This window comes from Podarcis muralis, chromosome 15, assembly GCF_964188315.1.
Source record: "Podarcis muralis chromosome 15, rPodMur119.hap1.1, whole genome shotgun sequence".
Taxonomy (NCBI): Eukaryota; Metazoa; Chordata; class Lepidosauria; order Squamata; family Lacertidae; genus Podarcis; species Podarcis muralis.
Window position 1 is genome coordinate 10,946,286 of NC_135669.1, and position 17,114 is coordinate 10,963,399.

General features: G+C 43.4%; 2 protein-coding genes across 4 annotated transcripts in view; one reads left to right on the forward strand and one right to left on the reverse strand.

Annotated features, from left to right (window-relative positions):
* On the reverse strand, positions 1-16,065 carry YKT6 (YKT6 vesicular SNARE protein). 2 transcript variants are annotated; one of them, XM_028708845.2, is made up of 8 exons: positions 15,936-16,065; positions 14,197-14,337; positions 12,471-12,553; positions 8,257-8,357; positions 6,800-6,904; positions 6,260-6,325; positions 4,255-4,356; positions 1-2,555 (listed from the first exon to the last, which is right to left on the reverse strand). In XM_028708845.2, the coding sequence occupies exons 2-8, from the start codon at positions 14,298-14,300 to the stop codon at positions 2,520-2,522; spliced, it is 597 nt and encodes a 198-aa protein (XP_028564678.1). In that variant the 5' UTR covers positions 14,301-14,337; positions 15,936-16,065; the 3' UTR covers positions 1-2,519. The 2 variants fall into 2 exon arrangements, with proteins under 2 accessions (XP_028564678.1, XP_028564680.1); XM_028708847.2 differs by lacking the exon at positions 15,936-16,065 and adding an exon at positions 15,687-15,812.
* GCK (glucokinase) overlaps positions 15,807-17,114 on the forward strand; it is a 55,396-nt gene continuing 54,088 nt past the window's right edge. Inside the window, exon 1 of one of the 2 annotated variants that reach the window (XM_028708840.2) lies at positions 15,807-16,112. In XM_028708840.2, coding sequence (XP_028564673.2) covers positions 15,807-16,112 — 306 coding nt within the window. The remainder of the gene's footprint in view (positions 16,113-17,114) is intronic. The other variant, XM_028708841.2, reaches the window with a different exon arrangement.

Below are 17,114 nucleotides of genomic sequence, written 5' to 3' on the forward strand. Positions count from 1 at the left end.
CATTTTTGAACCATCAAGTGATAACTTTATCCATGTAGGTATAATCCATTAACCAGTACATACAGAAGTTAGGCCATATTTATTAAAATACAATCTTTAGTAAAAGCTTCCACATTAGAAAGAGGACAAGTAGAGAGGTGTGAGCACATGAGCCTAAGGGGCAAAACACTTTACAAATTAGCCTTGCTGTTTTACTTCTTGGGGTCAGTTTCTGAAGTTAATTTTCAGTTTAAAAAAAATGACAAACGGGAACAGTTGTTCTCTCCCAAAGCAAGGAGGAATGGAAATCACTGTGGCTCACTATCCGGCCTCTTGTTAGGAGAGAACTCGTTAAGATCAAGCCCAGAAGACCATTAACAAAAAATGGGCTTTACAGAAAAGACAGGCCTCAGATAGCAGAGATCCGAGGAAGAAGAAAAAAGAAATTAAGGCTGGTGATACACTGGCACCAAGAGGGGTGCTGCACTGGTTCTGCCAATGCAGTCTGCATAATAATGTTGATTCAAGTTTGTGATTGGCCAAAGTGTGCGAGGGGCTCGGCTGCAGAGAGCAAGTAAATGCAGACAAACTGTCCCAAAACATCCACCACCAAGCCAACACAGGTCAACTATGATAACAAAAGCTGAGTAAAACCCAGGGTCTCTCACTTGGCCCATTTCACCCCTGCCCTGGGCTTGGTGTAGGCTTTCTTATCAAGTAATAAATACATTGCAAAAATGGGTTTGAAAGTTGAAGTTGCTGTTGTCCATGAGGAAGCGGCACAGTCAAATATGTCACAAAAGCACAAAAAAGTGAACAGATTGAAAGTCACGAATTGCACTCATGCTCAAGGTCCTTGTCGATAAGCCTCGGCTCTGCCCTAGTGGCATTCGCCCCCTTTGCTACAGCTTGTTGCACAGTAATGGGAGCAAGGAAGACCTCCATCCCATAACCGTCCATATGCCTCTCCGGAAAAGAGTGAAGCGTTATGGTAGTGATGTCACTTCAGTTACCACGAGACCTAGATCAGAAGATAGCTGTTTGTCGCTGTCCCAGACATATACACCCTCCCAGGATCCCACTGATGTACAACAGCACAACATAGCAGTTCCGTCCTGTTGACACCAAAGCTGCTATTCTCACGGTTCCTTCTCTAAGGCTTTTTTATTTTATTTTAAGTGATGCTTCTTCTCACCTGTGTGCAGACACACCCACCACAGTTGAGGGACAGAAAAGGCAAGATCAGGGTGGAACTCCAATTGCAGAATAGCATTCCTGCCTCCCAAGACAGAATGGGCCTAAGAGCTCAGGCACCACTGATAGAAAATACAAGAGATTATTATCAACGTTTTCTGGCATTTAAACAAAACTAGCCAGCAGGGACAAACTCTCCAGTGGGGAGGATGTAGGTCCAGCCAAGAACATTACAAGACACCAAGACGCACAACTTCAGCGGCTAAAACACGTTACACCCAATATAGGACAGGTCAAACTACAGAACTCTGGCACAGCTCCTTGTGCAAAGCAGCAGGTGGTACTTCTGGGCAATGGCACAATGCCATTAACAAGGGCTGCTGGTTTAATACCATGGCAGGGGCACTGCCTAACAGCAGCCATAACACAACACACTGCCAGGGAAAGGGAGCTGCTGTGAAAACAGCTTTTCCACATTATATGGAGAAGCATTGCAAAAGCAACAGAAGCCACTGACCAGAAAACTGACCAGTGCCATGGATAAGCCCTCTCCAAATAAGCTCTGAGACAGATTTCCAGTTTGTGATGCCATAACAAGCCTCCTTAAACATTTTTGTTTGACAAGTGGCAGTTAAGTGTTGGGTACGAAAATGAGCTGCTGCTTAACTCCTTGGCAAATGTAGTCACAAGATCAAAAGACTCCCAGGTTGAGTAAAAGGAAATAATTCTCAAGCCCAAGCTCACCCTGGGAACTTCTTTGCTCAGTCCCTTGGAGCTCCTCTGCTGAACGGGCTGCAGTCCTGCCTTGCTTCCACAACTACCGCGGGACATTTTAGCACACTGAGAAACTCATCGTCACCACTAGATGCAGTGTTGAGACTGACAAGCCAAGTCTTGGTCCCGGCTTGCAACCGTCAGGTGGTCAGACTGTTTTCTTAGTGTTACGTAAACATACAGCAACAGATACATAGTGAGTCCACATCTGCTTGCAGGTTTCAGAAAGAAACAGGGCAGAAAGCCCCACATGGCGGCTACCCACCAGACTGCTAGATCAGGGAGCCCATTTGGTACCAATGGAAAAAAGTCAGTGTCTATCCTCAGCCTCATAGTACAAGCATCTTGAGGCCCAAGATGCCTTTTTTCAAGAGGAGAAAAAAAAGATTGTTTTAAATTCATGAACCACAACATCATATCCTTTTTCAGTGCATCCAGCCTGGCAGAGGTGGCTATATCCGGAAATAAGGAGTGCCATGGGAAGTCGTAGGAGTGCATCTCTTCACTGCTGTGTCCTGGAGCCCTGAATGCGAATGAAGTCCAGAGCAGGTGGCAGGTTCCAGCCGATGGGGTCACATGATCTCACAGCATGAGTTCTGCTTGCGGGCCTTAAGAGACGGTTTTAAAAAAAGGACACACACACATTGAGAGATTCCCACTTAAAAGGTTTTAGCAAGTCAAATCCTCAGAAGCCTCCTTGTACAGAATCTCCTTGTGTCAGTATCAGCTTAGTTTATGCGTTTTATCTGTCAAGAATACTTATTATATTCCACCCTTCAGTTTTTAAAAAAATGTCCAGAGAGGTTCATATATAATAAAAAAAAAAAAACTCAACAATTATAATCCAAAGAAGGCAAGAGCACATCTGGAAGGCCTCAAGCAAGAAAGCATCCTCCCCAGTCTCCATCCGCTTGAGGGCGGGTGGGAGTCAGTCAAGAGGGCTTCTCCTAATGTGGTAGGAAGTGGTCCATAACGTGCCTGGGTCCCAAGCAGTTCAGGGCTTAAAAAGTGACCACCACCACCATATTGCGGCCCCCCAGAATCACATGCATGGGGATTCCCAAAACCTCATCTATGTCTGATTATTAAGGGAGGGATGTGGCTGGTTTATTAATCTGTCCTGATTTCCTAAGTACAAACACTCGGAAACCAGGAAAGGAATTCTGGAGAGAGATAGAAATGAAATCCCTAAGGACCATGATAGCTCCTGTCTCTGGAGTGGGGAGGAGAGATGTTCCAGAAGGGAAAAGGCTGGCATGGGAAGGAGCTGCAGGGTAGGCTCCTCACAATACCTGTACCAAGGAAAAGATACCTAAGAATAGGGCCAGAGGGCTGCATTCAATGTTAGTCCTAATCCAAGGAGACCCACTGAAATCAATTGACATGAGTAACTTAGGTCTGTTTATTTCAATGGGTCTGTTATGAATAGGACTAGCACTGGCTACAAGCCAGAGGAAGCCAAGTGCTTATGTGGGCCGAACCAATATCAAGATGTCTGAGGCATGCAGTAATTGTCATTTAGGTCAGGATGATTTTTATTTCATGTTTCCATTTGCAATTCGCAAACTTTTTCAGCAGGAAAAATCTTGTTAGTTCCACCCCCCCCACACCTAAATTTCCTGTATTTAAGGGCTCTTTCCACTTCATCTCCAGCTAGGCAGATAATATAATCTAACTGTTCATGATAGACCAGGTTCCATTTCCAATGCAAATACCTGTACAAGAAAGCCAGGATTCTCAGGCAAAAACACTCATTTGCTGCCCACTCTTTCCCTTTCCCCCACTTATAGAACTCTTGGATGGTTGTCATTATTTTTATGAAATAAATGAAATTATTGCAGGAAATTCTGAATTTGATCACCACCTTGTGGAAGGGAGAGACATCTGAAGCCACATTTTATTTTTTTAAGATAGAGAAAAGACCAAGCCCAATTATTATCAATAGAGAATAGATCATTATCAATTATCTAGCATGTTAATGGAAGCCAAACCTCCCTCTTCCTAAGTGTATGGCAGCCTATTACAATGATCCAGCTGTGTGGATCTGCAAGGAGAATTATACTTTACTCAAGAGAATCTGTTGCTAGAGTCCTAAGCATCACAATCCACAAGAGCTTTTCACAGATCCAGGACTAGCAAGAGATACGAGAATTACTTCACACCCTGCCAATTCCCCCCAGGAATTACATGGTAGGTGTCTCACAACACTTGGCTCTAAGAACATACCACCCATGAACACTCTGCTGGAAAGACAGAGGAGAAGTCAGTGAGACAAGATAGTTGGGCCTCTGGCCACAATATACTTACAGTTTTGTAGAAGGCTTTTGACTGAGTTCCAAGAACTTCTGATTTGGACACCAAGTCATCCAGCTTCTCTCCTCTTTCTAACAAAGACTCCATGGTATTGTGCTAAGTGAGAAAAGACAAAGCTGAAAGATGGAGGCTGCGTGTGGTCAATAATTATTGCAAGCCCAGCTGCTCAAACTGCAGCAGAGAGCAAGTTTAAGAATTGGCAGAGCCACGGTCACAGAGCTCCCCACCCCTTCGTATTATAAAATAGTAATAAAATGAAATTCTGCTTTCTGGCTTGGAAGGTACTTATAAAGTATTGTTGGTTTTTAAGGCAAGGTTCTTGGACTCTGCACACACCTGGCTCTCACACAGACTAACACTCCATTGCTGTCACCGCTACAAGCATTTATTCGTCCCTTCCTCTCTCACCTTGGCCCCTGCCAAGAGGTGTGTAAATTCTAAACCCAAACTATTCTTAAAGGTGCATGCCTGCTTATACATATAAATAAAGGCTTTTGCGCCGTCTTCTTTCTTTATGTTTGGTGCAAGAATCTGCTTTGTGTCCCCTTCTTTTTCTATCAGCAGAGCTTGATGACATGGAGCTTTTTCAGTGGTGGCCCCTGCTCCTCAGTATTCTCTGCTCAGAGAGGCACACATGCTGACCTCACTGCTTGCTTTCAGCAAACCTCCCTCATCCTTAGAGCTCATTCCAGTTGCTGCTTTTTTATTGCAATTGGGTTAGCAATCTATTGTTTTGGTGTGGTGTATGTTTTATTCTTGGGTTCGTGGTTTTTTGTTTTGTATTTTCATTGTCACCTTCAGACTCTAATTCTAACAACTTACTTTTAAAATGTAAACAAAATTCTGCCTCACTCTTCAAGAGGGGTTTTTTTCTAATTGACTGTAGAAATAGAGGCTATCTATTCAACTATTTAAGCATGTTCTCAGAAGAGTGGGGAAGCCAACTGTATTCAAAAAGTGTAGCAGGAACAATACTTATATTTTAATTTGTCCAACACTTAAGCAGATGACTCTGTTTTCAGATGCTTAAGACTTAATGAACATTAATATTTAGGCTTAAGTTGCCCATAATCATTATCTAGGCTTGGTAAGTTTTTACACAAATCTGCAAATAAACAACATCTCAAAATTTCAGCATTTAACCCAGAGAAGTAATTCTCTGCTTCCTAAGTGCAGCTGAGAAAGCAACACTGCTTTAAGATTTAATATATGTTAAATAGTTCCCTTCTTAGCTGCTTTAATATTCTGTTGAGATCTTAGAAGCTCAGTTTAACTCCCAGCCTCTGGCACATTGCTTGAGATGGGAATAGGAATCAGGATTCAAAACAGCCATACACTGAAGCATTTGCTCATCACCACAATCAGGACATCCCTAAATTGTGGGGGAGGTAGCAACTAAAGCATGATTGCAAAACAGGACAGTCAAGACAATTCTGTTCTGCCACACAAGAAACACTAGGCTCATTATAAGAGGTTGACTCAGATACTAATGACATCATAAACAGCAGCAAAGGGTGTTCCTAGCTAAAGTAGTAGTCATGACCTAGTTCCATCTGACTGCATCACTTTTCTCAGCTTAGCTCATGGCTCCTCAACCAGCTTACAGAATCACAAGTGCCCGATTAAAAGACTGGTGTAGTAACTCACACACTGTACTAATGCTGAAGACAGCATCCTTCAAAGATGAAAGGGGAAAACTAAGGGTTTGTTTGTATAGCTTTCACAGCTTTGTGGGACAACATATCCTAATAATGCTGTTGTACTCTCTGAGGGACCAAGGTACAGCAAATTCTGTACTGCCCTTCATTTTCTAAGTGGTCATGAGAAAGTCACCAAGACATTGGACTACAACTTCCATCAGCTCCAGCCAGCGGGGCCAGTGGATGGGGATGATGGGACCTGAAGACCTACAATAGCTGGGAAGCACTGTGTTGAGGAGACTTGGATTAACACAACATGTGCCAATTCCACAAGATTTCTATAAGAGGTTGCCCCTTACCAGAATGACTTTGGTCTCATCCAGCTCGGCTTGCACTTTTGTCATTGCGTCTGCATCACGAGGATTCTTAAAAAGGAACACATCACATTATTATAGAAGGTCATAGTTGAGAAACTGGAGATCATCATTAGGACATTAATTCCTTAATGGAATAATCAGAAAGTATGTTCTTCCAACTGTGCCAAGCTACATATACGACCCAAATAAAAAACTTTAACATTTTGGCACTGAAGATTTTGATAAAACAGTATTTCTTCCCTCTGCTAGAAATATTAAAAGTTCTTTGTACTCTTCCCAGAGAGCAGCCTCTTCTCATATAACATAGTAAAAACTAGATTAAGTCATGCAATTAGGACTATGGCTGCTAGCATGCAATACATGTGATCAATTAAGACATGCTTTCCCCCCCTAAACACACACACACCCAAACAAAAACAGAATAGTACTAAAACAAATAAACATTGAAAGGCAAGTTAAAATCATGCACCAAACAACATTAAAGCTTCTTTGCTTTAAATGTCTAGCCCAGTTCAGTCATACCTGGTATTTACTAAGGTAACCATCCAAAGCTGTGTAGTTTATTGTTGCCGGGGTTCCAGAGGGCCAGTCTATCCTATTAACTTGCCTGGAAAATTCATCCAGCACCTACAATACAAACCGACAATAAGAATTCAACTGCCCTCTCACTCATGAGAGCAACCTAGACCAAGATTCTCAAAGTTCCCCAATACCATAATTGCCAATTGCAGACAAGTGACATCCAGTTTCTGTGTTCTCTACCGGAACACACACCTTCCTCAATAGGAAATGTTAATAAATACTCAAAGTAGTTCCAAGATCCAAAATAAGTTCATGGTCAGTAACTAATCAAAACCAGTCTCAGATTTTATGCCCTTAACAAGGAGCACAGGTTGAGTGCATCCAAGGTAGTCCCATCTCTGAAACTAAACAGGTCTCCTTCTTTGTATTCACCGGGCTCAAACTGCCTGGGAAGAAAGCAAATGATTTACCTTAAACAAACAAAATAAACAAAATAGTTGAACACCAAATGGCCCCAGAGCCAATCCCCTATTCTGGTATCACACCAATCACGAAAAGAAGCTAAGATACAGTTTTATGTCTGGTCTGACCAACCATGGTTTGTAATTGGCTAGGTATATTTTCCAATAAACAAACCATAGATATATGGCAATCCCTCTGCCTCTAAAAGCTGCTGCGCCATGGAGATTGGAATTAACTTATGAAGCCTAAATGGAAAAAGGAAAACAAGAATATCTAAACAGATTTTTCTGTTGTGTATTTGAAGCTCAAACCTTGGGAAGGGAAGGGCTGAAAGTTTTCAGCTGAATTGGGGAAGGGAGAGGGCAGTGAGGAGGTGGTCATTTTGCCTAAATCAGGCATAGGCAAACTCGGCCCTCCAGATGTTTTGGGACTACAACTCCCATCATCCCTAGCTAACAGGACCAGTGGTCAGGGATGATGGCAGCTGTATTCCCAAAACATCTGGAGGGCCGAGTTTGCCTAAGCCTGGCCTAAATCCTAGGCTGGAGTTCTAAACTATGGTTAGCGAAAACCATGCTTTGGTGTGATGCCCCAATTGAACTAATGTTTTACCTGTAATGGAGCCAAGCCATATTTATATGCAGAGTATTATGCATTGCCAGGTAACGTACAACAGCATAGAAAGTGTGGTATAAAATTTTGCACTACAACTACAGGACACCATCATATTCAAATCCAATCAGTGGTCCAAATAAAATTAACTCTCATAATAGAAGGCATTAAGGACCAGTAAAGCCCAAGGTAAATAAAGAAGGCTTCAGCATGTGCTGAAACTTTAAGAGCCTTAGCTCAAACCTTATTTTGGGATGGGGATAGGCCATTCCAAAGTGCCACCACAGGAAAGGCCCATAGTCCAGCTTCAAAACTTCTATTCTATGCTCTCTTGCAGCTCAACTGCAGAATCATAGGTCATCTTGGGTGAACCTGGTACTTACCTTATCCAACAAGGTGAAACAGACCCGGGATGGATACTCATTGTCTGCAATCAGCACTCCAGCCAATCCGTCATTCCGCACATAAACATGGCAGAGATACTCTGAAGTGAAGAGAAAGATGAACAACTCATGTTTCGTCCCAATAAAGTTGCTTAGTGTCTGAATACTAGATAGATAACAAATTTATTTGGGGACATCTCTGTTTTAGCATGCAGATGTTGAACTTATCAACTCCAAGTCTTTGGTCAAGATTCACTTTGAAAGAATGAATGGAATTCCCCCACTGCAGGACTGAGGCAGCTTCCAAGCCCAAGGAAGAATTGTGTTTGGGTAGCACTGAACAGCGCACAGCACAGAAAAAAAAATGCTTCATAGCACAGAGAATGTAGAACCCCCATTGGTAGCACTGTGAATAAAGCTTGAGAAAGGAATAATTCAAATTTTGAGAAAGGGATAATTCAAATCGTTGAGAGCAGATCAAAGGTCTACCCAGCCAAGCGCTCTGTTCGCACAATGGCCAGATACCTACAGGAAGTCCGCAAGAGGGACATGAGTCCAACCGCATTCTACGATTATGAATGCCAGCAATTGGCATTCGGGGGCATTCTGTCTCCACCACATATTATACAGCCATCATGAGTAGCAGCCATTGACAGACTTATCCTCCATAATTTTGTCTAAACCCTTTAAAAGTCATCCAACTTGGTAGCCAATGCTTTAATGCTTTCATAGTTTTGATTATGTGCTTCCTTTTGTCTTTTCCTTCCAACATTTGGCTTCACTGGGTGGCTCCAGGTTCTAATAGTATGAGAGGAGAAAAACATTTCTCTGTCCGCTTTCTCCACGCAATGCAAAGGTGCCATAGGAAGGCACTGGACATAGTAAAAGATCCATCGCATCCTGGTCACTGTCTCTTCGAGCTCCTGCCGTCGGGACGGAGATACAGGACGATGAAGACAAGAACGAGCCGTCTTAAGAACAGCTTCTTCTGCAGAGCGATCTCGGCCCTGAATGGGAAGCCTGGACTTTGAAAGTCATCTAATCTTCCTTGCTGTATTATACTATATTGTTTTAATTAGTGTTTTTATAGTTGTTTTGATTTTGTGTGGAGTGCCCTACCTGGGTGGATGGAGCAGCCAAGTAATTTCGTTGTCCCCGAGAGGGGGCAATGACAATAAAGATGATGATGATGATGATTATTATTATTATAAACACTGCATGCTTTTTTCTAAACAAAAAACTCATGATCCTTCAGCCCCATGATCATTCTGGTTGCCGTTCCCAACCCTACAATATGTTTTTTGAGGTGTGGCATCCAGAACAACATGCAATATTTCAAGTGTGGTCACACCATTGATTTGTATAATGGTACTTATTCATAATTTTATTTTCAACTCCCTTCCAATGATCCCCAACATGGAATTTGCCTTCTTCACAGCTGCCACACCCTGGGGTATCTAGTGCTGTACCAAAAATGCATTTTCCGTGAACCAGGGGAAATAGAGGCAAAGGAATGCAGACCAAGGAGAGATGGTTTGCCCTTCTAAGTTCCAAGATTTCTCCTGCCTCCATTTTCTAAATAAAATTTTCAAACCGTGAGAAAAAGGTAATGAACGAAAAATAGAAGAAACAGTAACTGACATAGACTTTTTCACTATTTCATTATAGGATATTGATAAATTATCTATACATATATGTAAATAAATTTATGTATGTATGTATATTTAGACGTATAGAAACAAAGTACAGTAATGATTACGAAGCAACAAAAGTTAATATCCTTAAATAGGGTTGGACAAAAAGAGAGTAAGAAAAAGAAAAGATACAAAACAGCAGTTGATCAAATTGCCCCTAATAACAAGCATCTTCGCAAAACATCCTGTACCTTATTGATCCAGTAATAATTTTTTAAAACTCTGTGTGAACTGATAGGAGAGACAACAAAAGTCTTACTTTGCCCATCAAAGCTATACCCATACTCACATGCACTACTCATCGGGGGACAGGGTGCACATGTTAATCTTTCTCCATCTATAGCTAATGGTGCTGCCATCAATAAATGGAATAATATTTCTGTCATGTGGGAGTACTATATCTTCCACATATCCTAAAAGGACAAGTATAGGGTCCCTAGATAACTCATATCCTACGATTTTTTTTTATAAACTATTTCAGCTATCCCATGTTTTTACCATATCAGCACATATCTCAGTATTCTCCAAATCTTTATTAGAATAAACTGCTGTAAACAGTGGCAAGCCAAAATTTGCTTGGATTTTTCTTTTTTCTTGAAGACACCATATTGTACACAACTCACTGAGACACTGAACGCATAAATATAATCCAAGTCCTTTCTACTCCAGTGCCAGTGATTATTGTTGATAATTTGTCTTCCTCTAATGATCCATCAGCAGTGTCAACTATTAAATCATGCATTCAAATGGGCCTGTTTGATAAAACCATTTGAAACTAGGGAGCACCATGCCTCCCCACCACCCCCAAAAAGTGACTGATAAAATGTATTCACTACAACCTTTGCTTTTCACCTGCCCAAGCTTCTGGGATTTCACCATGTACTGTCACCTAGCCATCAAGCTTTCACTGCAGCCAGGAGGGCTAGCTGTTTGCTCTGGCTTGAAAAACGTAGTAGGGTTGTGTGTTATAAGTTCTTAACTTTGACATTCTTTCATTCTTATTTTTTTTAAGCAGTGCTTAAGTACATGGAAGCTCTATAAAGAGAAGTTCAAGAATAGTGCAAAAGAAGACTAAGCCAGAAGGAATCTCAGCACACTGAGGTGGAAGACACAGTAATGATTACACAGCCATTTATTGACTATGATGGACAGAGTAAATCAGACCACATGAAGGAAAATTGTAGCCAACTCAGAGGCCAGAGTTTGTGCTCCCATTGGGAGTAATCCTGAAACGAAGGAGAGGCAGCTTGGTTGTCAGACAGGTTTCTGCAGCTCCTCAGCTAAACATCATTCAGTGTATGACTTGGTGGAGATTCAGTGTGGACTGCCCCTCAGTTCCTGCTACAACCATCTGCTTCACAGGAATCACAATACTTAACAGCAAATACTAATATGTCCAGGATTACTCAAACTAATATAATGTGCAGTGGTTTTCTATACCAAAAATTAGCTTTTTTGGTAGAGCCCTCCAGGCAGTCGCTTGAACATATGGAAGATTAAAAATGATTAACGATTTGGGAACTGCCAAAATAACAATTCTCAAAGAGCTGGACAGAACTCTGAATTTGGATGCAATTAAATGAAGCAGTGCGATAAAAAAACAAAAACAGCTGAAAAAGTAAAATATAGGGACAAATCTGTACTCCATAGAAAAAAAAAGTATCTGTTTTCTGACATGAATGAGGATCACATAACCAGAGTCAAAACGTGGAGGAAAAAATCGGATATGGAATTATGAAAAACATTGATGATGATGATGAGAGGCAGGACTATGATGTTGAAAGCGCTTCGGAATTCAGACCGTGGGAAGCCAAAACAAAAATTATTACAATTTGGAAGACAATTGGACTTTTTTTTTTATTTTAGTTTTTTATTTTCACTGGATTTGATTTGATATGTTAATTAGATGTTTTAATTGGAAAATTAATAAACGCTTTAAAAAATATGTGTAGAGGTGTGGCCATGTACACAGTAGCACCACCCATGGGGTGTGTTTCGCATGCACATCATTCAGATGGAAACCTGAAGTGTCTCTTGCTGTCCATTTTTACTGCCTCACCAAAGCAGGATTAAGTCATGTCATGTCATCCTGTAGATGGCAATGGCCAGCTCTGAAGATGCTCATTGCTTATAAGGATATGAATTTAAACTATGCTTTAAAACCCAACCAACTTAGTCCAAGGGTAAAAATAATTAAAGCAAGAGAACCGCAAAAACATTTATTCCCCTGAACAGCAGAGCCAACACATCATTTTCTTTCTGCTAGAGAAACAGTAATCGCGTGAAAGATGCATGCCTCAATTCCAACTTATGTATCTTTGAAAGTTTGAAAATGTGCATCCTTAAATCTTAGTGCAGCCTTCCCAAGCCTGATGTCCTTCAGATGTTCAGCACAGTCATGCTGTGAGTTGTAAATGGCACCAAGTCCCAACATGATGGGAGATGTAGTCCAAAATATCTGGAGAATACTAGGTTGGGGAAGGCTGTCTTAGTACAACCCAGACCTCTGTAAACTCTTACCTTGCTCCTTTACAGAAGCTCTGGTGCCAGGTTCTGAACGCTCTACTATCAGCTGACTTGTGAAGGTCATAAATTCCTGAACACTGAAAACAAAAGAGGCATGCCTCAATATTAGTTAGCAAAGCTCCCCAAGATTACCAAATGGATTACTTAAGAGCCATATATATCCCATAGAGGAATGTAACTTTACTAGCAGCTGCAATGCAAATAAACTCACTGCAACACATCTGTTAATAGGAAAATAACCACAGGAAAAAACTAGTATTTAAAATCGTCATTCCCCAAACAGACTCTAAAAGTGCAAGGTTTCATTAGTCTTTCAAAAGCAGCCTCCGAGTCTACAATTCATCAAAACTGCAAGTGTCAATAGATATATGTATCCACATGTATACCTTCAACTAAAGCATTGCTCTCAACTATTTTGGTCCCAGCCTCTGCCTATGAGCCATATGTATAACTACTGCCTAAACCATGTTGTAGTAAAACTAAAAGCTTGCTCAAAGAAATACATGAGCAGAGACAAAATGGATTCTGAGTTGCTGCAGCAGTTCTCATTAAAAATACAGCTTTACTGCAATGGCTCTAATATTCAAGAGCCGAATTCTAAGCACTGTAAGATTAATGGCATGATATTTACCGGGGTACATACACTTAACTAGGGCTGGGCAATGTCAGCTTTTCAAAATTGTGATGTATCACCAGCCAAACATTGCGATCTGGCGATACATGGTGATGCTGAAACCTGGCCAAGCAAGGGCTGCTTGTTGCTGCCGCCCAACACTGGGAGTGGAGGGACTCTCTCTGCCCCCAGTGCTTGGCAGCAGCATCAGGCAGCCTTGCCCAGCTTTGCAAGGCACGGGGTGCAATCCACCCCAGCGCCTTGGGGAGAGGGGCCTCCTGATACTGATGCTGCAGCTGAGCACTGGGCCCGGCGGCAGCATCAGGCGGCCTCAACACCATTCTGCAAGGATTAGGGGTGCAAGCCAACCCAGTGCGTCGTGGAGTGGGGCTGCTTGATGCTGCCGCCTACTTCACTCAGGTGGCCAAGCTCCCTCTTTCTCCCACTCCGCCCCCACTGGCACAAGCTGGAGGTAGGGGGTCTGATCAGCTGAAAAGTGGGCCTCCTTAAACTGCCCACTTCTCAACTGATCAAGACCACACCACCTCTGACTCATGCAGTATGAGGGCCAGAGGCGATAGCGGTTTCAGAGGGATATCATGGGTGGAATTGCCACGGCTCATGAGTCCTTCTACGAACTGGTGTCAACGGGACTCAGGAGCAGTGGTGATTTCACCCACGATATACTGTCCGGTGAAGATGCCATTGCAATCTAGCCATCGTACTGATCCCGGGCAATTGATACACCACCCAGGCCTACACTTAACATCAATAAACTCCATTAATGGAACATCTGAACAGGTTAGGTGAGCACACTCAAAGCTGTTTATGTTTTAACAAATAGTAAAATTCTTAATGAGAAGTAACATCCTTCTAAATAAGATCATAGGTGCCTAGACATCATAAGCTTTGTTGAGATAACAAAAAATGCACATATTTTTTTGCCAACTCTCAAACCAGAATAGCTTCATTAGAATTCACTACTGTGAATTCCATTCAACAAAGCCAAAGAGGACACTACAGTACAAATTCAAGTCCTTGACGAGGACAGAGAAGAGCATCAGAGGAAAGTACCCCAGTAGTCATTCTGAGGCATTGGAAACATACCTGGATCTCTGGAAAAAGCTAAATGACGACACATCATAGGCAGCTTTCAGTAAATGCACTTTGGGATCTCCTTTGTAAAGGACACTTAAACTGTAAAGCTTCATCCTTTTATTTACTTAAGCCTCTTTGATTCTCAACAACCTGAGCAAAGGAAGAAAAAGAAAAGCACAAAAATAAGGTAGGATAAAGTGAACACAGCAGCAGTAAGATGCAATACTATGAGGAATGGATATCAACATGCGCTCCAGACTAGATTTCTATAGGCTCCAAACCTACTTCATTTACACACTGGGAAATGGAGCACAGGAAGACTGAAAGTTCACACAGCAACTCTATACACACTTACTGAGGAAGGCATGATATACAATTACATCACTAGTCTGAGAAAACATTCATCACAGATAAACATATGAAAAACTACACGCACTCACTCATTATTTCAGAGATGCTCAAAGACCAAGGGGAAGTGAAACCTGTGGACCACCAATGTTGCTGAACATTGGAAAACATAAGCTGCAAGTTAACCAGAGGCTCAAACAGGAGTGCTGGGACTGTCTGAAAGCAAAAGCGCTTCCAAACAGTGCTGCACTGCGCTTTGAAGTTCCAAGAATTGGGATTTCAAAGCACTGCATCCCATGACATCACAACGACACCCTGTGACTGACAAGTGGGAAGACTGATCCACCCATCAAATATGGCCTACCAGGAGGTGGGGCGATAATGATCTGGCTCGCCAGCCAGAAAAGATGTCCCAACATAGTAAAGCAATCAATTTTCAAATGGTACCAAGGTACCAAGATTCCTTGCTGTTTTGCTGTATGGCTGCAATCTTACTGAAGTGCAAGACTCATGGAACCAAGTGGGACTCACTTCTATGCTTAGGACAGCTACCCTCCTCTGAAAGCAAGACGGAAAGAGAAAAGACTATTTGGTCACAGACACTGGACAGTCACTGCCGGCAGAAAATGAGGGACTGGAGCCCTGGGATTCGAGTGGTGGGTCGGGTGTCAGGACCCACTAGTGGGTCGCTGTCTGATCCAAGGTGCAACAAGAACACAAGCACCATGAAAACATATAGTCGGAGATGAAGGCATATTTGGGTTACAAGTGGAAAGTGGTTGGGAAAATGCAGCCAGGTGGGCAGGGTATAAATAAACAAATAAAAATATTCCTGGGCATGAAAAGGACTAGAAGGACAAATCAGATAGGCGCCACAGCAAGGGTGGCGAACCCATGCGTACCCCCAGCTCTCTCTGTCCCACCAGCAATAACCCCTCCCCAAGCAACATCTGGAGAGCCTCAAGAGCCCCCACCACTGGACTAAAGCCTAGTGGCAGGGCGCATGCGCTGCAGAGGCCTCCCACCCCCTCCCCCACCCCCGGTTCAGCCTCCAACCGAAGGCCTCAGGTGACGAGAAAGGCTCTTTCTCTGCCCGAGGCCCTTTAAGAGCCTCTGGGGGAGCAAGCGGGGTTAAAGCGGAGGGGCGTCACCTGTGAGGCAGGATAAAGCGCCTCGCTGCGCCCCTGAGGGAGGGAGAGAGAGACCAGCTCTAGGCCTGTCGCTTCGGCTTCTCGTACAGCGCCGAGCACACGGCCGGGCGAGGGGCAGCGATGGGCGGGAGGGCCCTCTCGCCCCCCGCCTGGGCCCTGCGAAGCCCCCCGCCGGCCACCTCCCTCCCTCCCTCCCTCCCTCAGCCGACGACGTCGACAGGTCAACGGCCAAGCGCGCGCCTCGCTCACCTCACGGCGCGGGGAGCTCCGATTCTGCTCCGGGCGGCGCCCCCTCCCACGTCACGTCACGTCTCGCCTCCCAAGGCTCCCCGAGCGGCTCGGAGGCGAATGAACGAAGCGGAAGCTTTGGACGACCCGGATGTGGAGCCCGGAGGAAGCCGGAAGTGCCGGCGAGTCGCCATAGAGGTAGGAATATCACAAGAGTGGCCCCAGTCTGTTGACATGGAGACAGGGTTGGGTTGGGGGGTTTTGGGGGGGGCGGGGGGCTTCCCCCTTTCCCTTTCTGTTTAATCGTCGGAAAGTTAAGTCGACGAGGCGGAGAGACAGTTTCCAACGCACTTCCTGGTAGCTTTGGGGGAACTGTCCTCTCTGGAAAACATGGTCTCTAGAGTGAACTCGGAAGCTGGTAGACCCAATGCGAATCTACTCGTTATAAGTTTTGTGGGGAGCGTCGCGGGAGCGCATTGGCCGTACTGCGCGTGCGTCAGAACTCGCTTTGACTCAAGGGGCTGCAGTCGCAATGGTTCAACTAGTGAGGCTTCCGGTTCGCTTTCGCAATCAGGCAAAATCCTCCATGTGCGGGGCAAGATCGGTGGTAAATATATAGGAACTGGTGCAATTTAAAAAAAATTAAAAGGAAATCGGCGTTTTTAAATAACCATGCCCACTTCACAGCCGCATTCACCCCACAAAGATACAGCAGAAGCTTGACAACGACAGAGGCATTTTCGCTTTTAAGGAAGCTGAAATTCAGCTGGTAATGTAGTGCCGAGATAATATTTTCGTGTTGATTTTCTACCTGTGTGGAGTTAGGGCATAGCAGTGTACTTTTTATTATTTCGTTGTTGCAGTGCTCCACTTAACAAAACACGTAGGAAGAAAGCGACATAGGATTTTTCAAAAACGAGGTTGTGACTTTTAAACGTCGTCCACTAGCTGTGTTGAATCTGTTCCGTGCACTCCCATATATGCCTACTCAAAAGTAAGCGTTGCTGGATTCCATAAGGCTTGTTCCAGATAGGTGAGCCTAGAAATATTGTCTGTGTTCTCTAAATGTAAACGCACACGAACACTGAAATGCAGGAATTTTAAAAATTTTTTTTTAAAAAAAGCTATTAAACTGTGGACTTGCAACTGAGCTGCATTTAATAGTGGTTTAGCAATCAATCTCTCGTCCTAGGGAACTCT

Bases quoted from the DNA above. Each gene is read 5' to 3' on its own strand.
- YKT6 (XM_028708845.2), bottom strand. From the start codon at position 14,300: ATGAAGCTTTACAGTTTAAGTGTCCTTTACAAAGGAGATCCCAAAGTG. The intron at 12,554-14,196 runs GTATGTTTCCAA...TTTTGTTTTCAG, and splicing joins AGCTTTTTCCAGAGATCCAG to TGTTCAGGAATTTATGACCT. The intron at 6,326-6,799 runs GTATGACTGAAC...TTCCTTTTTAAG, and splicing joins GTTACCTTAGTAAATACCAG to AATCCTCGTGATGCAGACGC.